We start from the raw sequence: 26,895 nt of genomic DNA, 5'->3' as shown, positions 1-26,895 counted from the left end.
GACATCAGAGTTGATGAAGCATCTGTTCAAACTGACATGACTACATTTTGACAATTAAAAACCAGATAATTGTGCTTTCTCCTGACAAGTACTGTCACAACCCTGAACTACAGATCTCATTAATCCAGGCTCTGCTGAAATCTYAGTCTCTGCCTTCCCAGAGAGTATGCTTCACACTGATCAAAAAGTTGCTGCTTGCATGAACTGCTAACTTCTGCAGGCTAAGAGTGGTYAGCACCTTCCCATCCTGCAAGAAATGCTGAAACAAGTCTCTCTCAAATAATTCCAAAGCAGTTATGATGGCATACAACGCTATTACCATGTTCCAAATGTCCACTTTAAACAAGGAACACAGGAAGGTGACAGACAGAGCAGAGCAGTCTCCTCAGGTGGGACTACAGACACCTGAATTCTAACAATGAGAAAAGACAAACRTGTTTAGAATGTTCTGATTTTGGTGTGGAGGTTTCAGATGGACCAGTGAAGAGAAAAGTCTGTAAAAAAATGTTGTTAGGGTTGACAACAGTCAAGTAAAACACTTTGCCAGGAGACAGTGCAGTGTGACCWAACTACATGTTTCTCAAAATCAGCTAAGCTGGACAGTTCCTCTGTCCAATTCCTGTTGTAATATTTAGGACCAGGCATTTATGGTCGATTATGTCAGCCACACACAACCGCAAAACGTTCCTTGTGAGGAGGGAAGTCAGACTCACAGACATCTACAGCCATTTTCTTTCATAAAAGACTAGTGAACACACTGCTTCACCACGAGAAGAGGGAAGGGAAAGAACTCTCAACAACCATGTTCAGTCTTCCTATCACAAAATATATTCATTGGTCAAAATACCAGCCACAGCTTAGAGGCTATTTTTATGATATTCTTTTTATGATACTCTTTTATGATACTGTAAGCACAACAGCCAAGTGAAGTATATTTTATAATCAGCTGGTATATAAATGAAATATGATAATACATACATACATAATACTAAGAGCATGTAAGTCTGAAAGTCGTCCACTAGAATTTCTGCCTAAATAAGAACATCTAGAATATMTTAAACTGTGTTCTATAAAAGCATCAACATCAGTAGTTTCCAACAAAGGAAAAACAAATCAACTTTGCCTCTTAGAGTGTCATCCGTAATACGTAGAACAATACCACAGGCATCAAGAAAGAACACCCTCAGTGGTTCCACACCTATTCAGTTTTTCCTGGCTTGTGGCATTTCCCAATACTCTTCCTTGCTTTTCTAAATTAATCATACTCCTTTGAAATGGGGGCAATATTAGCATACCTTTCTAATTAGTTATATTCTAATTCCTTTGTTCTTCAAGGTTCCTTTGAACAACTGGCCAGAATAAGCTTCAAGTTAGCTCTGGAGACTGTTAAATGAAGTAGAATTTATTAACACTTACTTGGTCTTAACAGGGGTGTGAGGGAGGGATTCCTTACTGCTTCCCTGAAGAAGAATTTCCAAACTGCTTTGAAGAAGATTTTCCAAACTACTCCCTCAACTTGTTTTATCGCCCTGCTTTCTGCTTACCACACAACTGGTAAGTGGCTCCAGTGGGGTACATACGAGTCAGAGCTGGGTTTTCTCAGTTTGCTGCAATGGTTTTGGGTTTATTAAGGAATTTAATATAATTCAGTGACTACAGTACTTGATAATACACAAAATACACACAAGTTACAAAAATTATTACATTACTATTTTTTAAAATTATCATCAATACTTTACAAGCGGTTAAGGGGTTAGAATTAACAAAGGTCCTCCAGCAGGTTATTCCCTAACACATTCCTAGCCCTAAAAATATCATCATCTTAACGGCTACACAACCCTCAAGACAAACTCCTATCTCTGTAAAGCTTACAGACAGCACTTAAGGGGGACAAGTGCAGCTGAATTTGCCAAGTGCCAATATTTGTATGGTTGCTACTACCATGATGTTGTATTTCTAAGCAAGATGTGGTCACAGCTGTACAGACAATARCAAGATTACAATTCTGTGGATTAAAAGACACATGGAACATATCCAGAGGGGAAATGGCAAACTATTAATTTTGACAATCCATATATTTTTGTTTTTGAAGCAGTGTAAATTATTTGAATTGGAAACTATTTGCATGTAAAGTGTCAATAAAGACATAGCTGCAATTAAAATACCAAGACAGAATTATGTAAAACAATGGGATACTCTATTTTTACTGATGCATAACTATATTTTCATCTTAGCTGTGCCAYTCTGAGCATGCAGATATATATCACTGCAATACTTTCTTTTATTATTAACACACATTACAAGAACTCAGTATGGTTCCTGCATGAATATCAACCAAACCACAGTAATTAAATCATATCCAGGCAAGTGTTATACAAATGAATTGTTACTTATAAATCTCTGCTTAATTTAATCCATTTGCAGGCTACTAAATCTTTATTCAGGGTCTTAATACTCAAGAAACCRTTTTCCTACCGATTATGAAGGTGGACACTCCTTCATATGCAGAAGATGGTGCCTATTTTCAGACTTTTTTCCCCACAATCCTAGGCAGCCTGCAAGTTAAGCTGGGATGTGATGCACACATGTTGATGCTGCACAGCCTAAGGCTCACTATAACTCATACYAAGGATTGCTCACACAACTGCTCATCACAACCATATTCCAGCATTGCAGAATAATACAATGTGTATATTGTACCTTGATCAAGTATTTTTCCCATCTGTCTGCTGTGACAGACTTCCCAATCTTTCTCATCAGTTTCAAGTGAAGCTCCACCAGTTCTTTTGGGACTGCAGCATTGAGAGAAAAAGAAAAATAAAAAAGAAGTCGTTAAGTCTGGTGTAAATATTCTTCTATGTTWAACACTGATAACTGAAAAACTGTGACAAATTAAGACATTTTAATAAAACAGAAACTTCAAGCCTGCTGAAGAGCAGCCCTGCAACTGAGAGATAGAGGAAGGTTAATTTAATCATGYGTCTTTTTGTTTAGAATTACATTTAGGATACTCATCGTCCTTCAATTCAAGGATATAGACCTCAGTGATAAACATGGGAAAATTCTGGAAGTGTTAAAACCACAACTGGGCAGGTGTTACTCCACTCAAACACCTAGAAAAATACTACTGCAAGCAGCACACATATAGCTGCCTCCAGRAACCCAAAGCCATATTCTGCACCTTGCCTGGAATATCACTGGATACAAACTATTTTTCACTGGGCGCATAGTATGGGAGGCATGTTCTTGAAACTTTGTTCCCACAGATGTAACTTTGCCATCCACTTACTCTCCCTTGTACTGGAGGGACAGGGAGGTACTCCAGATACGGGGCTTGAGGAATGGAGGCCAGGAGTGATGCTGAGCACAGCAGCACCAAGGCTGTCACAAAATCAGTCCTCCAACCAAATTTATGTATCCCTTAGTGTACACTCCTCAGAAACGACTTCAACAGCTTRTCTTAGCTCACATTTGTGACTTACAAATCAATTTGGCACCACCAAGTGGCAAATATGCAGAACATTGATTTTATAAGTTAACRAGTAGCGTAACTTCTAAAAAATATGTAACTGGTAATTATTAATGCAATTCTACATGTTCAGTGATCTCAGCTTTTTCATTTGTAATTTGTTGAAAAAAGCTTTAAAAATTAACTTTAAGATATTTTTATCTACTCTTTGCATATAATTTTATGTTCTAAAGGCATTTTCATTATTCTGTGCACACACATGTTGACAGCTTTAAGCCSAAGAATTTTTATTCTCATCATTTATGATTATGATTTTTCTGCTGGTCCAGTAGCATTATTTGACACCGGATGAACAACTGGGAAATCAAATGTGTTCATTCTAAATTAGATATCAYTGACATTTCTTTATTTTACTCATTTATACAACATTATCTGTGTGAATCTAATATTTAATTTGAATTCACCCAACCTTTGTTTGTCTTTCAATCAAATGCCTCCATTTACAGGTGAACATAGTGAATTGCTAAAAAATAATTTTCATGAAAATGTTTCAGAAATAAAGAAATTTCATACACAAACGCCTTCAAAAAAAAATATATAGAAAGCACCAGCCTGGCACTCTCAGAGGCCTCTTTTCCGTATGGATAATTCATAAGCAAAAAATCCTGACTTGTTCTGTTACTCCACTTGTATATAGTATTTCCATTACTATTACATATTGAAGACACCTTGCTTTTCCAGAAAACTGATGCTTTTCATGATTTTGAACKAAGACCTATTTTAAAAGGAACAACATCAAAGGTCTTAACCCCTATAAGTGCYAAGCATCTGGTACTAACAAAATTAAGCACAAAGCACTTTATGCACATGAGCAATTCTATCTACCTTAARTCATACAATTAAACCTCTTCTTGTGTTCGTGTGACATGGAACTGAGTCACAGTATTCAAAATCTTGCTGAATCAAAGCTTTTGTTCAGCATATTTTTTTGTTTGTTTGTAATCAGACTTCTTTTTATGGATACATACTGATAGGAATTCTAGTTCAAAGAAGCACAGGTGATGTGTTTCAAATAATCAAATTCCTAGTCACAACAAAAATCTCTGCTAGAGCTTTACTGTTAGAAAAAATGGASAACATAAACCATTTTAAAAATTGGGGTAATATGCGCACCCTTGGGTCAGTGCTTCCCGTGAGTTGTGTTAGTACCTACAGAAACCTCATTTTTCTCAGTTTCAGCATTTCAGCTCTTGTATTTCTAGGATCTTTATGATGTATCAATGTGATTACTTTTATAAACTTCACAAAACTTCATATCCATTCTCTGTTTATACCCTTTCAAGATGCTTTTCACGTTAACACACATTATTAATGATCGGATTTCTAGGCTGGCTTTTCTCATCTTCCTTTTGCTGACAGGAATCACACAGATACCTCCTGGTGCAATGAAAGAGGCAGGAGGTTTGGAGAAGAAAACTGACGTCTAGTTTGCTCTCTAGAGTGTGTGTGAAGTGTAGCCTGACCAGCCAGGTGCCCRAAAGACCACAGCAACAGAGGCCTACAGGACTGAGAAACAAACTCTTTATTAAATCCAAAGTAACTGTAAATAATACAGGGATCAGRATGTACACCTGACTTGCCCAAAAGCACCAGCTAATAGAGATGATCTAGGAAGGTCAAAGAGTTGTGGCAAATCTCTCCTTTCCCAAAGGAAAAGGAAAGCACTTCCTGGCAAGGAGTAAAAGTGCACTAGTAAACATAACAAACACTTCAATCCTTTCAGAAATGCATTGAACCTGCATAACTTTAAATWAACTTACTTTTGTTCACACTAGAGAGACAATTCTTAACAAGAGTTCATTGAATTGGGACACATCACTAAGGATCTTTTTTACAACACTGTTCTATCCTACATGTAACATACCAAAGAAAATGAACATGACAATTATTTTCCATTGTGTTGCTGGTTGGTTTCAGCAAATAACAACAATAGATTATAATCTCCTTTGCAAAATTTCATCTCCATTCATGTAGGACCTACATCATTCATTTCAAGAAGTTGTATCCCCGTAAGGGAAGGAACAATACATAGCATCCTTCTTGCATAATTGCCATTGTGTGTAAGGTTCTGGCCAAAGAAGTGGAATGGAAAAAACCCCAAAACCTCTAAACCTGAATTATATTCTCAAATTTTTATGAAACTTTGATCTCTCTGGAAAGTAGTATGAGAGCTCTCTAAAACCTTTACAGAATATACTTCAGCAGGAGAGAAAACATCAGGACCGTGTTCAGGGCTAACAGAATTTATACAGCACTATTGTAAAAAAAGAACTATATCAGAATTGACCATAATTAAAGCACMGTGCATTCTGCTAGATACTCAAAAATATATACGTTTCATAGAAGGAAATCATAAGCCAGGAAGAATGAGTCACTGTATATACCATTATAACATTTCTGGTGAAGCTCAACCCATTTGTTAAGTCCTACACTTCCCTGGAGGGAGGCTGTCATCTAGGCCTCACACAATATCCTTTGAACACTATTCTGTGTACTCCAGCATTTCAGGGAGCATCCTATACGTCAGTCACACATCCAATAAATTTGAAAACAACAGAATAATTGAAACAGAAAACATACAAACATATGAAAACCCCATMATCTGGCTAGAAAAACTGTAACTTTCAAACACCTACACAACCACAGATTAAAGACAATTTCTCATGTAACCATAACCCCATTTCACCCCTATTTATTTTCCCTGCCAAAATGAAAATGCTCACRACTCACCAACAAAAGCCTGAAATAGAGGATGAAAACAGAAAACACACATGACAAAGTCCTGAATCCAGAGGGAGGATGGGTAAATCTGTTATTTTAAAAATTATTATTAATAAAAAACCCTTGGTATCAGAGCAGATCTGGAGTGCTAGATACAGAGAAGAGGATCAGAACCATGACGAACACAGAGCACCTGATACTGATACAGACTGCAAAGCCTGTGCCTCCTGTYCTTCAGGGACCCAGGAAGAGAACACTGAACACTTAATGCTGGGGGGACCTGGGGTGAAGGGAACAAAAAATAWAACTCTGGGATGCAAAGGCTGCTGGCAGTTTTCATGCTTCACGAACACAAACAGGTCTTCCCAGTTACACTAGTAAACCATTTTCCATGCTAACTTGTTTTGGCAAGCAGAGGAAATAAAATGACTCATAAGACATACATGGCAAATATTTCCATTAGTTGAATGTTCTTTTTCACCTTTCTGCCTTCACCAAAATTACCACTGCATGCTATGGCTGCACTGTCAAATAACACCACRCTGAGCAAGTGGACGGTGGAGATTGATGAGACCATTAATGATCTCCAACCTCCTTTTTGCTAAGGGAAGGTGGCTCTCAGCAACCTGTACACAACTGATGAGGATTAGTAACTGGCACACTGCACAGCTTAATGGCAAATATGAGATGGTTTCCACCCTGTTCAAATCGCTCTRCTGTGAGTGCTGGAGGGAGCTGTGCTGGAGGCACAGACAAAGGCAAGAGCATCTCCTCAGACATCAGTAAAGAGTCAGTCATGGTCAGTGAGGAACAGGCTACAGAGAGAAGCCGTGGATGCCCCACCCCTGCAAGCGTTCAAGGCCAAGTTGGATGGRGCTTGGAGCAGCCTGGTTTAGTGGAAGGTGCCCTTGACAATAGCAGGGTGGTTGGAATGATCTTCAGGGTCCCTTCCAACCCAAACCACTCTATGATAATTTACCACTTAGCCCATCACACACTAACCATGCAGTTAATTCCTTACACAAACAGGTCCTTAGGCATATATTTGCTTGAAACCAGTCCACTTAGCCCATCACACACTAACCATGCAGTTAATTCCCTACACAAACAGATCCTTAGGCATATATTTGCTTGAAACCAGTCAGCAGTATACCTTACAAAAGGCACAAATGTACCAAACAGACATGTGATTGCATTTCCAGCATCTTTAATACTCTCTTCCAACTCTGTGCGAAGTCTGAAGTCCCATGAGCAGTCTGAAGCACCACACATCTTCTAGATTAGTTTCAACCAAAGAGAAATTCCTCATCTGTTTCATTAAACAACTAGCAAATGCTGGGGAAAAGAGTGGAAATAGTATATCTCCTTTGGCACCAGCACTGGTTTATGATAACATAAATATTCTTCTCAAAGAACTATCTAACTTGTTTCTTATTTTAACTCGGTACAAGGAAAACGTGAGATCCTTTTAGTTGGTATGTGTTATGAAGTTTATAGATCACAGAGAAAAATGGCAGCCCTGGTAGGAACTTGGCATGATTTATTTATCAAAAACTCCTAGMTTGAACCAGGCAAACAGTTTCAGTGAACCTCTGATAAAAAACTAGCAATGTGGAGCCCCGTCTTCATGCAGTAAGCCTGGCATAAAAATAATAAATTGGAATCATGTGACCTCATAAAAAAAGAGCAGTTGTTCCTGTTCCAAAGGACAATCTAAATATCTGATTTTCTGAGTCACTTGAGGAGTATTATCCTACCAAACTGTGTGCCTACAAAAAAAAACCCACACAGGAAAAGGGAAAAAAATGTAACTGCTCTGCCTCATGAGTGAATGAAAAGAGCAATTACACATGCTGTAATTAAACCGCAGATCAAAACAGAACGAACAAGTCACCAAGTAGCAGTTTTATATCCTGTTCCTAGAAAGAATGTTGGCAGGCATTACAAACAAACAAACCACGCTCACATTTAAATGACATTGTTATCCTAGGATAGTWCTCTGAAATCTGGATGCTSAACAGCTAGATCATTTTCACACAAATATCTGAGTACATTCCTCTCTCTTATCTGTACAAATACCTATTAGAAGACTCTCCTCTTACCTGGACTATTCAGAACACAGCTCACTCTAACATCACCCAGSAAAGGTAAGATTTTTATCCTGCTGGTAAAACCCCTCCTACACATTCCCAYGTGAAGAACCCAGCACATCACACCTTTCACTGCCTCCTGCAAATGAACTGTGACCAACATGGAAAGCGCTTTGAGCTGGGACCAAAATGCCTTTTCCACCCCAATTCCCTTAGTAAGTTGCATCACCAGCATAACAGATTGTCATGGTTTTACTTGGTCCGATTTTTGGTGGTGGGGGAATGGGACCAAGAAACCACAAAGATGACTCCTGTGAGGAAGTTCTAGAARCTTTCTCCTTCTTCTCCAGCAAAAGGAGCCCTRMCCCCTGTGTTTYAGARCCAATCYATTGTGGCTCTGAGGTTGATGGACAGGCTGCTGGTCAGGCCTGGGCCAATTGCGCATGCTAGTTACACCTCTGTGATGATGAATGGTCTTGTACGTAAGAAGAATTCAAAACAAGATAGGGGCGGCCGCCATGTSGTTTTTAGRYWGTTAGTATTATGCACTGGGGAGAGACAGAGCAGGAGGGTGAGGAGATGTAAGAAAAAATGGAGACCCAAGATCACAGTGAGGAGAAGATGGGATGGGTTGCTGTGCTGTTGCTGTGGCTCTCGAGCATGGAGAAAACAAGCTGTTCTCGAAAGGACTATTTCATCAATGAGACATGTATAGAAAAGGAGAGCAATCTTGCTCTGAGAAAAAAAAAAAAAACTGGCCTTTGAGGACTGCACTGAACTGATTAGAAGCCAAAAAGAGAAAGAGGCTTGCCCCCCCCACGAAGATTGAAGCGAGTTGATGCTAAGAATAAGTGGATGCTTAGAAGAAGCTGTGTTCTGCCAGGAGATTTGTGATAGTGGTCTTACGCCGCCGAAACAACGCAGTTTGGCCTTGAAGAACATTCTTTCCTTTCTCCTACGAAGTAAAGAAAAGAATCCCATGCCATCAGCCGTTATACACTGACTGTTTCTTGGGAAAAGAACTTCCACAGCTTGGAGCTGTAAAAACGCTTCTCCTATGATGCTGGATGACAACCATAATGAGTAGCTTGATCTGTGTTAGACTTTCATTCCTGTCCCCTGTGTGTGCAGGAAGACATGGGGGGGGGTGGAGAGGGATGACCTGAGACAGAGACGGGTCCCCGGAAAGGATAACAGGTGTCTTAAAATGTCCATTTTTATTTTTCTTCTCATTGTAAATTTTTCCCTATCTTTGTTCCCCTCCCCGGTGCGGTAGTATTCTTAGTAGTTTTTTTAGTAATAAATCTATTTTGCAACTTAAGTTATTCAGCCTGTCTGACCATTCTCTGGAGCATATACGTATCTTTCTCTCAATTATGTTACGTTATCTGAAAGCCATAAATTTTAGTGTTAAYTGGGCTTTTGCTCTCCCTTCTGCCCTCTCTGGTGGGGGAAGGGAGAGAATGTCGTGGGTGTGGGGCTTTTGGCTTTCGAGCAAGTTCAAACCACGACATTTTTGGTGCCATGACTCGGATTGGGGAAAATCAGGTTTAAACCCACAACACAGATCTTGCTAGCAGAGCTGCATCCTGACTTCATTGCATTAGTCCAACCATCAACCCACCACTCCCAAGTCCACCACTAAATCATGTCCCTAAGYGCCASATCTACATGTCTTTTAAAAACTCCATGCATGGTGRCTCTCTAGACAGCCTGTTCCAGTGCACTGAAAGCCCTTTCCATGAAGAAATTTTCCTAATATACAAACTGAACCCCTCCAGCACAACTTGTGGCCATTTATTCTTGCCCTGTTGTTTGTTTACTTAAGGAACGAGACCAACCCCCACTGGCTACAGGCTCCTTCCAGGCTGTCATAGAGAGACAGTGCCCCCTGAGCCTCTTTTTCTCCAGACTAACCAATCCCAGCTCCCTCAGCTGCTCCTCATCAGACTTGTGYTCCAGACCCTTCCCCACTTCCATTGCCTCTCATTGGACATGCTTCAGCACTTCTGGTGGTGAGAGGCCCAAAACTGAACACAGGATTCGAGGTGTGGCCTCACCAGCACYGAGTRCAGGGGGACGATCCCTGCCTTGGTCCCACTGGCCATGCTATTGCTGATACAGGCCAGGACGCCATTGCCCTTCTCAGCCACCTGGAAACGTGGCTGGCTCACGTTCAATGGCTGTCAACCAACACCCCCAGACACTCCACCCTAAACCCACAGCACTGCCTTGAGCACCCTTTCCTCACGATTCTTTTATTCTACCATCTTCCCTTGTCCAAAATTCAATCTGATTATGTTTGCTGTCTAATGCTTACACTACCATCAGACATCTACTCTCTATATCTGAAACTGAGATTAAAAACATAATTTTAATTTTCATCGGCATAACTCTTGAAGCTGGAGTTACACTAAAGTAAAAAAAAAAATCTCTAGAGAGCTGTACTTCAGCAGCCCTTTAGCAGAGAGAAAATGGCTTAATCTTTCACAAGCCCCCTATTTCATTCTCTGGCTATTATGTCCCTAGCAATGTTGAGGACTTTTTAAGCTAATATATCATAAGAAACAGCAGAAAGGTTAACARAAGCAACACTGACGTTAGAATAAAGCATAAAATTTAGCAAGAAATGCATGATGTAYTGTGCAATGAAAAATAATAGGAGGTAGGAAAAAAAAAAGAAAACTACTTTGAAAACAATGCAGGAAAAATAGCACAGAATCTATTTTAGAAACTGGAAATATTCCAGAAAGACAGCAAATGAAAACCCAGTTTACTGCCTCAAAAACTGTATTGAATAAAAAATGAGCTCCAGTCCCCCCCACCTAGGACATGTGGAGAGCAAGTAAGAAAAATCAAACTGCAGCAGCAATATGCAAACAAGCAGACTGCACTTAAAAACAGGTACTGAAAATATCTGAGATGGTCACTCACTGCCATTGTTGGCAGTTAACTCATGTGTAGTGACCCTCACATGTAGTGACAACACTGTACATTTCTACTGGCTTATATAAAATCAAGCACACTTGACTTGCTGATCCTTCATCTGAGCATACACAAAACCCTGACTGAAACTGCTGGGACCACCCTGTAAAAGCAAAGACATGGCAGTACAGGTATCTTTCATTCTAGCTCGTACAAACAGGAAACTCCAGGTTTCTCTTGCCTGCTGATGCATTTCAATCTCCAATACAACCAAAGCTCTTAGACCATGAACAAAAAGTCCTCCTCATTTCCTTCCTTAGCCCCAAACTGCGTCATTGTAATTCTTAAAGTGTACGTATGACAAAGGTGAAAAGTAATTGCAAAGATTACACTGTAGTAGTGGACTCTGGAGTGCTTCACAGCTTCTCAGTGCAAATATGCATCTCCATGACTTCTGGAGACACTGGGGTAAATTCACTTCTGAGAAATTTCAATAGCTTGTTTTTTTCCCCAAAAAGACAAAAGACAGAGATGAGCTGCAGTGGGTGGTATAAACATGCCCAGTTCAGGCACTGGAAGCCAGCCCTTGGAGCATGTTGCAGAATACACTTGCCCATTCTGCTTSTGTTAGGCATAAAGGTGTCCTACAGAAAGCACAAGCAGAGCTAGAAGCCATAATGAAAAGAACAAGTGAGTTGATCAGATGAGTTGATCCAACTCTGCAATAAGAAATGCTAAAGAGGCACATACTTGGGAGCACAACCCCTTTCCACAAATATTGGTAGCAAAAAGGAGGATTTACATCCAGATGCCAGTCTGRACTCAGGCACTTGCTAGCCACTACAATGACGGAGGCTCTCACTTGCAGAAAGAATGTAAGYGAAAGAAGTTGAGATGGCAATGTTCATCTTGCTCACCTTTTGACTGAACACTAAGTAGTTGCACAGCCATTCACGCAATAAAAATTAATTTAAATTTAATAAAATTTAATTTAATTGTTCACTTTCAGATCAAAATTACAATGCCCTCTCCTAAGAGGGTGGCCTAGACAGAAGGCAAGTAGCTAGAAAAGTAATGCAAAATTCAAGGGACCAAAGAAAGAAGAAAAGAAAGTATGAGTCCAGTTCCTGTGAAAAGGAGCCTGAGCTTTCCTTCCTACACCAAACTCCTGGATTTTTTTTTTATATTTGGCCATTAAAAACTAGGAAAGGGCAGCAGCATAGCAGTAGGAGYCATCTAAGTAATGTAGATATTGACACCTCAGCTAATTCCATATAATCCATTTATAGCCCACAAAGAGAAACACACTTTAAGGAAGAGTCAGTTCATCCTGAAGTAAAACATCTGAGCTCTGCTAAATACATTTGSAGTGATTAATTCTATTACAGAGTGTCTAGCAACCTTTTCAGTGAAAACCACCTTTTTCAATGGGAGAAGGTCTTAAACATAGAGGAGTGTTATCTGTTACAGTGGGTCGGTACATCTCATTCTTAAACCCTTCTCTGAGCTGTTACACTCCCYGTTAGACACAGAATTACCATTGCAGATCTGACTTTAGCTTATACAGTTTACCTGTGCACAAACATTTCTGGCAGACAAAATCAAATGCCTAAGCATGGCAGCATTTAACTTCAGATGAGAGCTTATATCCTGCTACAGTAAACTAAAGCATCCTCTGTGCAGTGAAGTAAGTGAAGTGTTTAGTTCACATGAGCGTAGAGTTGTATACATCAGTAGTTAAGAAGTCATCAGCTTTATTTAGCTTTATTCACATAATAAATATAACACGCTTTTTTTAACACTTTCTGTTAGAGGATAAGTTGAATGTAAGTCCTTTCTCATTCCATAATATGAAAACAAGTAGATGCATTTAAATCCCTTACTTTGTTTTATTAGTAGAAACACCCCTCTGGTGTCAATTTTGCCATATTTCTTAGGTACTGTCCGATAGTTAATATTAACAGCATTAACAGAGGGAGGATGTTGATTAAACTACAAAATCACTTTCTCCCACATCTCTCCCTTGAATAAAAAGGCAACACTAAAAAATTCAGGCTGAGTAAAAATCACTTTTCCAAAGYAATTTTCATTACCAAGGTTATCATTCCTCAGTCTTCAGATGGAAAAAACCAACCAACTACAAAAGCTCGCAAACCCCACAACACCAAAGAACCCCAAATATTTATCCTCTTCCATGCATCATATGAAATCTACTACAAAGATATTTGTCCTTTTGCGGATTTAATTTTTATAATACTACATTTTTTCTCTAGGTACTGGTGATCCAACTTGCATTTCAAATAAGACTCATTTATACTCTAGGATTCACCATTTTATCTTTCATTTACCAACAATTTTAATGAACCATGGCAACAGGTAAAAATTTATTTGTAGTTTCTCTGTAACTGTCAAATATCGTGGACACCTTTTCTTGAAAACCTAGTCTGGAAAGCAATAATATTTTTAATAATATTTTTCATTTTCTGGACCTGAAAGAAGTACAACAATAAAACTACTGTGCAAAGACACATTTCATACTTTTCAAAATCCAGCAGTGACTAACTTGTGCATTTGAATACTACTCAGTAAGCATTTGGTATGTGACAAACAGCAGCATTATGTGAACATGAGGTTTTTTTAAGGATCAGGATAAGCAAACTTTGAAGGTGAAGCCAACACAACTCATTCTGCAATGCAGAACATGCTTCCCTGTCAGCTGGAAATAAGAACTGCATGTTTGTTCTGCTCTAAGGTAATAGCAGTTCATTAATCTATCAGCAGTGCAAGTGAAATTTTAAAATAGTTTATAAAAATATCAGCTATCAGAATGAGATGCATCACATTGCAAAAACTTGGGCAAAACTATCATAACAGAGAAAAATATCTAGCAACTGAAAAAGATTTCTGTGAAAGGCAGCAGTCAYACAGCTGGATGAAAGTCATTCTACAGATGAATTCATGATCCCAAACAAAGAATTCTACAACTTTAACCCAGCCAGCACAGAATTTGAGAGTTCTTTATATCGTTTCAGAGCTAGCAGCAACTTTTTGTCCATTATGTCTTAAGAAACCCAGGAAGCATGTGAGAATAGAAATGTAAGAAGCAGAATTGTCCAGGACAATTGTCTGCCAAAGTGCTAGTAGTACATAAAAACACACTGTGTGATTTTTCACCAGCTTCCTAAAGTCTAGATCTAAAATGAAGACTGCTTTAGCCTTAAAGCAAACCACTTAKGCCCTCTTGAGAGCTGGTAACCCAATCATGTACAAAGTGAAGATTCACAGAAGTTGCATTCCTTGAAACGCCCAACTCCTAAGTATGAATTTCTATGAGCAAACTCATGTTTTGACCTGTCAACTCTATTAAAAGTATCTACCCCCATTAATATAATTCTTTTAATTGCATGAAACGGTTGTAACTGTGGGGCTATTGCAGCTTCCCAGGGGAGCCAAGACTGTTACCTTTGGGGTCACCATTATCTCCTGTCTCTGCAGGCAGCCTCAAAGGCCCAGAGCTCTTTACCAGACTGGCAGCACCGCTGCCTCTCCTGTTGCCTCTTGGTAACTTGGGCTTGGCTGCCAGCAGCCACCTCTTACTCTCTAGCTCAGATCAAAAGTTGTGTAAGAAAGACAGGGATAACAGCCTGAAGGGATGCTGAATTTCTAGCTACCATTTCCATGCTCCTGCCATCACTCAAACCTCATGCCTGAGACACAAACCCTCCAATCTACACAACCCCAGGTAGAAGGGAAGAACTTGATGGCTTAGGCAACAGACAGAACTAAAGTGTCACAATACACACAACAGTATCTGTAAACATAAAACTTCTGCAATCAAATCCTTCCCCTCCCATATAGGACCAAAYAGAAAGGAAGGTGAACAAACCTGGGCAGTTGAAAGTATGTGTGGCACCTGGAAAAGAAAATGATGAGCCACAGTATCACTCAGTGTGACAATGACCACCAGCTGCTGTTTAAGAATGTGGGTAAAGAAAACCCACAGCACATGTAACAAAATTATCTGCCCATAGGTTAGCRTTAAATCTTTTTTTTTACATAGAGCCTGGCTTAACATAAAAGCAAGAAACTTCATATTCTAAGTTTTATTTTAAAATCTTTTCACTACAAYTCAACATTCATCAGTTTCTAAATATTTTTGAGCTCTGGCCTCAGTAAGAATTTGCAGCAATCAGTTGCAATTACAGAACACATGAAAGGCATCTAAATCTCAATTACTTCTGAGTTTCAATCAATGCACAGTTTTCCGGTTTTACAACATAAAAGGAATGAAAAGCTCTAGGAGCCTTGCTTTGAAAACTTTTAAAAATCTCCTCTGAAGCTAAAACTGTAAGATGTCACACAGGCCTCCTTCCTCTATTTTCTGCGTTACCTTTCAAGGTGGAGCTGCCACTGCTGAGCACTAAAATCAAGATAATGGCAAACAAGCAAATGWCAAAACAAGAGATAGATATATTATTTTGAGTATGTGTATCCCCCAAGTTTTAGTATGATTCTCAGTCCCATTCTTTGTGGTATCTGGTGTTTTGTTAATTTTAAAACTCCATGTCCATGTTAATAGGCATGCTTTCCTGAGTTATCACAGTACTACCTGGAGCATTTTGTTGAGCTAACAGCTAATTTTAAATATTCCGGGATGTATTGGTTATGAACATTTTCCTTTATAATGCATACTTACAAYTCTCGTCATTTGCAGTTTTGTTGCCCATCGGCAACACTATTTTATTCACAGCAGTGTTTCCCCTTAGGCTGAATTAGCCATCTTACACCTTGAKCCACTTAAAAACAACTCCTGTCCTTCTGCTTTCTTCACAAATAGATTAATTGCCCATCTTATTAACAAAAATTTTAAATTAGGAATACTGCTTTATTTATACTACAGTGACCAATAAAAATAATCTTTTTTTTCTAATCAACTTCCTGTTATTTAATCAGTTTAAGGTTTACGATAGTGCTTTCCCTCTGAGCAGATGACCACTATGGATGCTGACTCACATTCAGGGTTGACTTGCTTGAGTAATGCACCCCAGCACATTCCTCCAGCCCTCTGCCAGGTAGGGTTGTCAGGGCTGAACAGAAAGCAAAGCTGCTCCTCAGCAAGTCCTGACTTAAAACCAACAGAAAGAACACAGACCACTGGCAACATCAATTTGCATTAACATGCTAGGCTGTAGACTGCAAAGGCTAAAAACATACTCCGTGCCTCACCTGATTCCTCCTGCCACAAAGARTAACGTCAAAGAAAGGGTTGGGCATGAGAATTACTATCTGGGTCATGCCACATAAGGTTGCTCTGGAACGCCAAGTCAACCACATTAATCAGTGACCTCCTTAAAAAGACTGTGTCTATATGTAAGCATAAGTCAAATATGAGCTTTGCTTCAGAAGAACTATCCATGCTTTCAAAAGAAAACAATTATTTCTCTTTGGAGGATAACTAGTGCAACTACCAGAATTATGAAATTACAATTTCATAAAGTTTATAAAAACTAGATGCAAAAGATTCTTGCTTTTGATTTTCTGAATCTTTGCTAAAGCATTTAGAACATGCTAGTCACTCTGGTTACCATTTCTTTACTCAAATACATACTTGTATTTTTTTTACCAGCTGTATCTCTAAACTTTTTCAGAAGCTGAACTAATACCCAATCCAGACAACTCAGCATGCTTCCACATTATTAATTATTATGCGTTCCATATAATTTCCTAATATGTCAGTTTTACAATATTTCCTCTTCAYTGCCAGAAAAGCAACAGAATTAAGATATCACAAAATAGCCTAATAATGACACCTTATGCAAAGATTTTATTTAAGTTCCCAGCAACATACTTTTTTTAGTCATTGCATTGTGGCCRATGAATCTTAGCCACCCATGTTTCCTAGATTTTTCTTCTTTTTACAAAAGACACTTCTATGTCCACATACTCTGTAAATTCACCTTGGACTTTCCAGCTTCCTTCTTTCTACTGCTAGCTGTGCATACATTCTCCTCCTGGACTTCAGCATGGTTAGATTTTCACCTTTCAAACAATTTCTACTCGGCATACAAACTGACACTTAGGCTTATTATCACCATCCTATTCCCATTTGTCTAACCTGCATCCAGAGACATTGACTAGCTTTGTTAACATGCTCCATCATCTAGGACACACTGCATTTACTCCTTGACTTATGACTACTACTACCTTTATAAAGGTTAGGTCTTCCAAAAGCTCCCTGGTTGCCACATCAATTTTTCTTACCCGCTGCTAAACTTTCTTAACCTTCACACACACTGTTAACACATCAGTTAAGAGGTCATCTAATAATGTCTGCTACAGATTTTGTCTAAGCTTAAATATATATTTAAAGGGATAATTCTGCCACTTGATGGAAGTGTCTTTTGCAAAGTAGGGCATTCCCATGGCCACTTCATGCCAGCTTAAACTGGTTCCCTTTCATGTACCACCTCCAGGCAATACTGGGAGGGCAGTTAAGTGTTCATTTTTGYTGTTGTTGCACCACATCACACAGCTCATCCACCTTGGATGCTTTATTGCAATATATTGATAGAGCTACAAGAACACCACACTGCAGGCTCTAGGMTCAAACTAAAATTTCCACACTTAATCATTCACTAATTAATACAGCTTTTGAGAACCATGGCAGTTCATTCTCAGGAGGAAACCTTTATAATCCTGGTAGTCATTAATACTAAAAGGCAATAAACATGCCCTGGCACTCATGCTCCAAGATAGCTGTAGATGAGTTGGAAAATAGCCAGGGTAGTACCAGAGSGACACTAAGTTGAGTAGGAAATAAAGTGTTTATTCACACGCAAACTTAAACAATCAGCTTTATTCAGCATACAACTGATTCAGGACAACTGTTAAGAATAGAAAAATTGTATAGCCCTAAACAACCAGAGAAACTGGCAGAGCTTTATGCTGATAATCACCATTTTCCTGGAAAAGAGTATTTTCAAGGTTAGGATAGGTAAGGTACAACTCGCTTGCTACCCATTCTTCAAATATCAACCAAGCCTGTGAGCTCAGGGCTATAAGCAGCATTTTTCTCCTAAGTACTACAAGACCTAAATTACCATAATGGAAAGAAACTAATACTAAAACAGAGCTGCTGAAACACAGGAACCTTGAAAAATAGGCCTCCTCAAACTTACAGAAATTGTTTGTTTTCTCCAGACCACTGGACATCAAAATGGTCGGAATTTCTACTGCAGTTCTGAGAAATTCTCTGCTGCTTGAGCTTTAAGAGCTTTATTTAGCTCTTGGGGAATATATGAGAGACTGACAAATGCTAAAGACTACTAAGAAATACCTATTAATGMTGAAGTGTTTGTTGAGATTTTTAGATGAGCTGAAGCAAAGGAAAGTTCATTGATTTGGAGAAAAAAAAAGGGAGAGGAGAAAGGGCAATGAAATARGGTGGAAAGATCAACTTAGTGTTATGAACAGCCACAGACCTTGCTATTCCACAACTGGAACACTATGCTCTTACTGCAGGGCTGGAGACAGTAAAAAAATATACATATCTTTTACAAATTTTATTATTTCTGAATGGTTTAAACATTTGGAACCAAGCAGGTGATTTTACTGAGCTCAAGAAACATCAACAGCCAACCACCAAACACTGCTTTATTCCTCTGCCCCATCATCAGTGCTCAAGTAGGGAGTAATGAAAAGCCTGCAGCACTGGGAGGGTGCAGCACACAGGATGTATGATCCTCAGCGCACATTGCAGTCCCAGCGCATCAGGAGATAGTCCTGGAATGCAAGTTCAGCTCTCTCTCTAGCCATACACCTGCACTTTCCCCCACAGGAGCACAACAAAGATTGTCCTGTGAGGATACCAGAAGATACTTGTCCCATGTTCATGAAGTCCTGAACACCTCCATCAACTCATCAGCTGTCATAAACATGGAAGAACACAACTGTACCAAGGAGCATTGTACAGCCCAGAGGGAGCCCTAGATGTTAAAATGGGCACKTGCAAAGAACTGCAAGACAACTGGCTTTGAGGCAGCAGTAAGCACATAGTCAAACATTCTTCATCGGGTTATCTAGTAATCATCTTCCCATCATCTGCCCCTTCTTGAAAGTTCAGTAGCTCCTGTCCTCTGCTTCACCCCACATAAAGGAATTCTTTCTGTCATTGTGATCAGGAATAACCAGCACAGACTCACTAAATCATGCCTGACCAATCCAACTGACTTCTACAATGAAACAACTATATATAGATGGATGTGGGGAGAGCAGTGGATATTGTAAACCGTGACTTTAGCAAGAATTTTGACATTGGCTCTCACAACATTTTCATAGACAAACTCAGGAAGTGTGGACTGGATAAGCAGACAGTGAGGTGGCACAGCAGATCCTAAAGGGTCATGATCAGCAGCACCAGCATTTAGCTGGAGGTCTGTCACTAGCATTGTCCCCCAGGGTTCTACACTGAGCTTAACTTATTCCTCAATGACTTGGTTGAAGGGGCAGATGCCTCTGCAGCAAGTTCATTACCAACACAAAGCTGTGGGGAGAGGATGACCCTCCAGAGGGCTGTGCAGCCCTTCAGAAGGACCTTGACARGCTGGAGAGATGGRCAGAGAGGAACCTTCTGAAATACAATAAAGGCAACTGCAGGGTCCTGCACCTGGGGAAGAACAACCCCACAGAGCAGCACAGGCTGGGGTCTGACCTGCTGGAAAGCAGCTCTGCAGAGAAAAGCCCCRGGGGCCCTGGYGGACAACAAGCTGTCCATGAGMAGCAGCACCCCTGTGGCCAAGAAGGCCAATGGGATCCTGRGGTGCATTTTCGGCAGGTCAAAGGAGGTGATCCTGTGCCTCCACTCAACCCTGTAAGGCTAYATTTGGAGTGCTGTGTCCAGTTCTGGCCTCCTCACTACAAGAGAGACACAGAGCTCCTGGAACTAAGTCTCTGGAGCATCTCATTTAGGAGGAAAGGTTGAGGCTGTCCAGCCTCAAGAACAGAGGAGTGAGAGGGGATCTCATCCATGTATATAAAAATCTGAAGGGAAGGTGCCAAGAGGACAGATCCAGGCTCTTCTCAGTGGTGCCAAGCACTAGGACATGAGGCAATGGGCAGAAACCAAAGCACAGGAAGTTCCACCTCAATACAAAGAACTTCTTTACTGTACGAATGACCATGCATTGGAACAGGCTGCCCGGGTTGTGGAGTCTCCCACTGGAGATATTAAAGAACTGTCTGGATGCAATCCTGTGCAATGTGCTCTAGGATGACCCTGCTTGAGCAGAGAAGTCGGAGCAGATGACCCACTGTTCTCCTTCCAATCTGACCTATTCTGTGATTTTGTAATCTGTCAGCTTTGGGATGAGCTCAGAAGTGTACATACCAAGGCACTAATAACTATACATGTCTATCAGCTAATTGCTCTTACACTAGACAGTAACAGCTTGAAACAATCCCAAACAAGAGAAAAGAAGTTCATGGTAAGTGCTGAAAACTCAGGAYGATCCTGAGCTACAAAGATGGGTGCAGGGAGAATATTACAAGAAGCTCTTACAGCTTCTGTAGACCTCTGAAGTTGGCCAAGGTAAAGTGCTGATGAATTACTGGATAAAACAAAACTTCTATCTTACATGCAATGGTGGTGTCACACACAACTCACTTTGATGTTTATAAAGTCCTGCAACACAAATGTACCACAGTACAGCACTGCCATGGAGCTTCTGTAATTGAACATCATCTCACACCAGCCACAAGCATTTCCACCTACATTCCTGGTTCTTGTATACTTGTCCTGAAATAAGCCTTTAACATTCTGACTTGGAAGTAATAGCAGAAGCTTCTCCTCCAGTTCTGTATCATCCAAATTGTGCTGGAATTCAATAAAGTCACCTACTGAAAGCATACTGCTCTTCCTTGATGAAGGCATGCAGTTCAACAGAACCTGCATAATCCCTAGGAAGGGATTTGTGAGGGGGCCACAGGTGTTGTGTAGCTCATCGGTGCTTGGAGAGCAGTGCTCCACATTCCTTTTTTCTATTCCACATGGCATTCTGCCATCTCTTTCAGATGCACAGTGTTACTGGAAAGAGGCAGAACTACTTCTCTCACCAGAAGTAGTGTTTTCCTGTCTTGGATCACATTGGATCATGAGACGTGGAGTCTACCTAAAACTGGCATTAACASCATAAATATGAAAGCACACTATGATGAACTGACATGCCAGCTCAACACACATAAAGGTGTGAAGTCTTCCCATGGAAAAAAACTGACAAAACAGGAAAAATTATGAGATAATTATTTCCAAAATAAATTTCACTYCTTAAATTAAAAACTGAAAGGCACATGTAGACACAGAATACTGACCTTAACATCAGATTAATCTACAGTGACTGAAGTGCAGACCAGATGAGTTTATTCTGTGTTAGAGACTTATTTGCCATGAAGTCAGACCAGAATGATCCCCTGCTACTTACTTTCTCCAGATTTAACCCTGTTATGCTGTTTGATGACATCAGCTCCATGCCACTRGAGTCCACTTTCAACAAATGAGTTAATTTTGTGTCTGGAAACATGAGTGTAGAATTTCCATCATAGCCAAAAATGAAACAAGTACAGAAGAAATACACCAGGTTCTAAAATTTACTACCTCTGCTTTTATTCTCCAATAGTCAGTTGCTAAATTAAAAATACAGCGTTTTACTAATAGGTGGTGGATTAATGGCTTCAACATAAAAGTTTTGCTTCAGTYCCTAGATGCAGCAGGAAGGCACTATTATATGCTTACATTCCACACATACACAGTCAAGTCAGCCTGCATTAAAGTGACAACTACTTCACTGACTCAGAACAGCAGTTAAAATTTCTTATTCACAAAGGAAAGGGTGTGAAAAGACACAAGCACTCAGACCTGCAGATCAGATGAAAAGCATTACCTCGGACAAGCTGATACAGCTTTAGGGCAAAAGGAAGCTTCCTATATCGATCTAGCCACACACTAATACATTAATGAAGAAGATGCAGCAATATATAACGTGAGAATAAACTCCACCCACTCAGCACTAAAGACACTACTAGCATTATTTGTCAGAAGTTGGCCATTTAAATAAGAGGACATCCAYGAATAATCTTTTTGCATTGAAAACAGATAATAAATCTCATGTACAATATCCATTATTAAATTTAAAGCAAAGCAATGTTTGACAGTACTTCTGTACCACATTTATCACCTACTTTTACTACTAACCAATCTACTGTGTGTATTACAAGTAGCTTCAACATATCACAACTTTACTTGTCACATTAAACCCTGTAACTTCTGATCAGTAGTACACAAACATGCTTGAAATCAAACATTTACACAAGAAAAATCAATCAAGCTCCTTCTCATTATATACAGTTGCCTTCACCTCTTACATTAAACAGTCACAAAGTTTCAGGTATATTTCTACCATACTGATTTTCAACCATAGTTTAAATCAATGTTAATTATTAACTTCTAAGAATGGGAAGAACCCTTGAGCTTAATGTTGTGTTGCTTTCCAGAGGTATTGGAATGACAATAAAAAAACCACAAACATAACCTACTGAAAACAAATTATTCCAATATTCAAATAAATTTGAAAAAATTGTTGGGTGTCTAGAAAATTCAGGAAAAATACAGCAYCTTATAAAACATAACTTACTGCTTTGAAGCATGGTAGCTCCAAAGACTTTTTTTTTTCAAAGTCTACAATGTAGGAACAGGTATTCTCGACAGAAAATAAAATTAAAGAAACTATAAATGGTTTGCACAGATTTTCCATAAGCTGCGTGTCATTAACCTAAAGCACTCATAAAGACAGAAAAGGGGAGAAAAGATTCAGAAAAATGAACCTCCTGCCAGGCATTTGCACCACACTGCGTCTTTCTTTAAATAATTTAAAACCCAGTCAACATGTGAAGAGTGTTTTTATTACCACACTCCAAACAAACACAACACATTCACAACACATTAATGCTGTAATTAAGCAACAATCTYCCAGGCTAGGTCAGTCTGCAAGGTAACTGTCAAGAGTCAAAGGTGATAAAGAAGTCTGAGCTGCAGTGAGAGTATGGACTGGAAATCCACACAAAACACACTTGCTGTTTTCAAGACCACCTTTAGCATGCTCTTCACCAGCAAGATTTTGATGCAATTTTGCTGAAAGAACACACAAAGCATGTGTACTTGAGACCATTTCAATGAAGAACAAATCAAACACCACACTGCTAAGAAAAGCCTGAAAAAATCGATGAGCTAAAGCAGCCTAACACACTTTGGAAGATGCCATTCACCTCCGGGAGAGGTTCTCCCATTCACACACCAGGGAACCTGGCAAACTAGCAAGTGTTTTGCGTAGTCATGTGTAAAATTAGATCTCTGTTGTGCAAGCTAACATTCTACTAATATTTTCATTCACAAGAGACTAAATGCTTAATTAACACTTATACCGATTCTCAAGCTATTTACCGACACAAAGAGATGGGGACTTGATAGCATGGTTCCTTAAACACAGCCCTAAATACAGACAGTTCTTGCTCCCCTCTGCCACATTTTTTTACTATTTAAATTTGCAACTCCTCTTCTACTGCAAGTAAAAACTCTCCAAAAAAAACCCCAAAGAAAAACAAAAAAAAACAAACAAAAAAAAAAAATCCCAGGCAAACAAAAAAGCCACCACAGCATATGCTCACTAGAACAAGGAGAACAAGTATTGCTTTCCTGTGATAATTTGTTCCAGTTTGCAGGTTTTGCCTCTGGAAGCAAACAGAGGCAAAGGAGATGCAGTACCACAGCACACTGCAGGATGATTGCATCATTATCTCAGTTTTGCATCTAAAAGTATAGTAATATGGCTGTAATGACAGCTCTCAGCCATCATCAGTTCCAGTTAAAATCATGTATTGGGTTGCTGTGGTGAACTTGGAGGGCACTGAGTTAATATGCTTCACTGTAGCTGGTATGGGGCTTTGTTTTGGATTTGTGCTCATAACAGTGTTGATCATCCTAGAATGCTTTGGGTTGGAAGGAACCTTAAGGATAATTTTATTCCAACCCCCTRGCATGGGCAGGGACACCCCCCACTAGACTACCTTGCTCAGAGCCCCATCCAACCTGGCCTTGAACACTTCCAGGTAATGGAGCAACCACAGTTTCTCTGGGCAACTCGTGACTGTGAATACCAAGCTACTTTTGTTACTGCTGAGCAGTGCTCACGCAGAGCCAAAGCCTTTGMTGCTCCTCACAGACCCCACCAGTGAGAGGCTGGAGGTGCACAAGGAGCTGGGAGGGGACACAGCCAGGACAACTGACCCCAAATGACCTAAGGGATATCCAGACCATGTGGTGTCATGTTCAGCGTGTAAAGCTGGGGCAGTAAGAAGGAAGACTAGAACATTGGGAAGGCTGGTGTTTGTCTTCCTGAGTCAGCCTTACATGTGATGGAGTCCTGCTGTCCTGGAGATGGCTGAACACCTGCCTGTCCATGGGAAGCAGGGAATGAATTCCTCATTTTGCTTTMCCGAATAAACCGTCTCTATCTCAGCCCAGGGGTTTGCTCAATTTTGTCCTTCTGATCCTCTACCCCATCCCACCAGTGGAAAGTGAGTGGCTGCACAGGGCTGAGTTGCCAACCACGGTAAACCACAGCAGTTGCTTTTAAATAAACACTAGAATAAATAATTTACTATCWGAGGCATATCAACTAGCAAAATCTGTGAGGTAACACTGCCACTCAACACTCAACTTTACTCCTTCTTAAGACATTAAAGATCATCAAAATTGCAACCCAAGTCACAACATTGTACTTAAAGCAATAATAAGCACCCATAAAGGCAAGATAATTATTCTCCATAAAATAAAATCTTCACCAGATAACTATAGGTCTTGTTACTTTCTTTGAATGGTTGCAAATTTCAAATCAACCACCAGCCAGAAAAATTAAGCTATCTTATCACAGAGCTTTTGTAAGAAGCAGACTAGTTCCAGGTCTGTCAGCTTAACCCACTATTCAGTAGYGATGGGTTAAATCAACACTACACATTCGTATCTTCTCAATCAAGTACGTTTTATATTACCCACTAAATCCCAACCTGTGTACAATGAGTTAAAGCATCTAATATAATAAAAGTTAATTTGCTGTCTCAATTAGTCAGACTACTGTTGAAAACTACTCATACCTGAGCGCTGCTGCYCTTACTATGGGTCTTGAAATTCTCAGTTAAGGAGAGGTAATACAGCAAAGCTCAAGTGCCATCTATGCAATAACAAAAATCTAAAAACTCTCTAAAAAATAACTGACAGCTTCCTAGCTGTCAGCATCTGCTCAGCATCCCTTCCTGTACAGGAAGGTTATACCTTGTTTCCTAATAATGTTTCCTTTGTTCTAATTATTAACAGGAAAGAAAATATGATTGTTATACAACTATTGACCAACATTCAAACTTAAGCTCTTCACTCTCCTTGGGGCTCCTAATATAAAGGAAGTAACTTCTGCTGGCATCTCCCAGGAGTAACTCTTCAGGCAAGACAATACAGGCCATGTTTAAAAAAAAAAGAAAAAAACCACAAAAAAAAAAAATTTAACTGCTGAGCATCAAAACAGTTTTAAAGATATTTAAGAAAACCCTCAAATTATTGATTCCCTTCCTTGATAGCAAAATTTATATAAAGAGGAGTCACAAATAGATGTTATGTGGCAGTTCAGATTTAAAACTGGCTCCAGTTTATAAAAATTCAGGAAAAAAMCAGTATTTTGAAGTTCTGTAGTTATTTCCTTAAATTTTGTTATGTCACTCAAATTCACTATCAAGAAATGCTGGTATCAAAAGTGAAACTAACTGTATACTACAAACTGAAATCAAAATTCCTTTTGCGTTGCAAGGAAAACAACAAAGAGTTGTAAATAACAGGCGTTCAGAAATAAAAGAGTCTTCAGTTTTCAATCAGTGTTAAGCTTGAACTTAAAAATAATTTGTACCTTTAAAAACACCACCTTGAAGACTACTTGAAGCAAAAACCATRTAGACAATTCCAGTCACTGATGCCATTTTCCCAAAATTTTAAAATACACCAGGTAACAGGTACCAGCACCACAGACCAAGCACAAGGACATGGTTTTATCAAGGGAAAAGATATCCATGACATTCACCAATCAACACACAAAACATCAAGAATTATCCAAGTTTGTTTTTCACACCTCTACGCTTTCTTTCTTAGAGATGAGAACTATCTTTCCAATTATATCATCTACACCAGGCATAAGCAAAGAACCCCAGCACTTCAGACATCCCATCTTCAGAAGGTCCCATTTGGGGAGGGGCCTGTTCTAAAGCTAGGAGAACAACCTGTCCTCCACCAAACAGGAAGGGTAACACAAAGGAAAGTTTAAAATTTTGACAAGTATCAAATTAATCCACAAAGCAAGCTCCATAACACAAGTCATTTCAAAGCTTTTTAGAAAATACTCATGCAGTAAACACTACCCTCTTGACAACCCCCATCAGGCAATTAAAAGTCATCAGGAATTATGGTGCTTGGGKTTTTTTTAATAAAATGTATATTCTTAAAACATAGGCCACTATCTCACCCTTTCAGTTTAATTTATTCTG

The 26,895-nt window shown here is 39.5% G+C and overlaps 1 protein-coding gene across 1 annotated transcript in view; it reads right to left on the bottom strand.

Moving 5' to 3' along the window:
* Positions 1–26,895, bottom strand: part of RSF1 (remodeling and spacing factor 1) — a 63,138-nt gene that overhangs the window by 34,125 nt on the left and 2,118 nt on the right. The window contains exon 2 of the mRNA XM_057377707.1: positions 2,701–2,792. Within this exon, the coding sequence (XP_057233690.1) occupies positions 2,701–2,792 (92 nt within the window). The remainder of the gene's footprint in view (positions 1–2,700; positions 2,793–26,895) is intronic.

This window comes from Malurus melanocephalus, unplaced genomic scaffold (genome assembly GCF_030028575.1).
Source record: "Malurus melanocephalus ecotype Western Australia unplaced genomic scaffold, MMel_1.1 scaffold_322, whole genome shotgun sequence".
Classification (NCBI taxonomy): Eukaryota; Metazoa; Chordata; class Aves; order Passeriformes; family Maluridae; genus Malurus; species Malurus melanocephalus.
The sequence above is the reverse complement of the archived record's forward strand: the minus strand, read 5'-3'. Positions and strand labels throughout refer to the sequence as shown.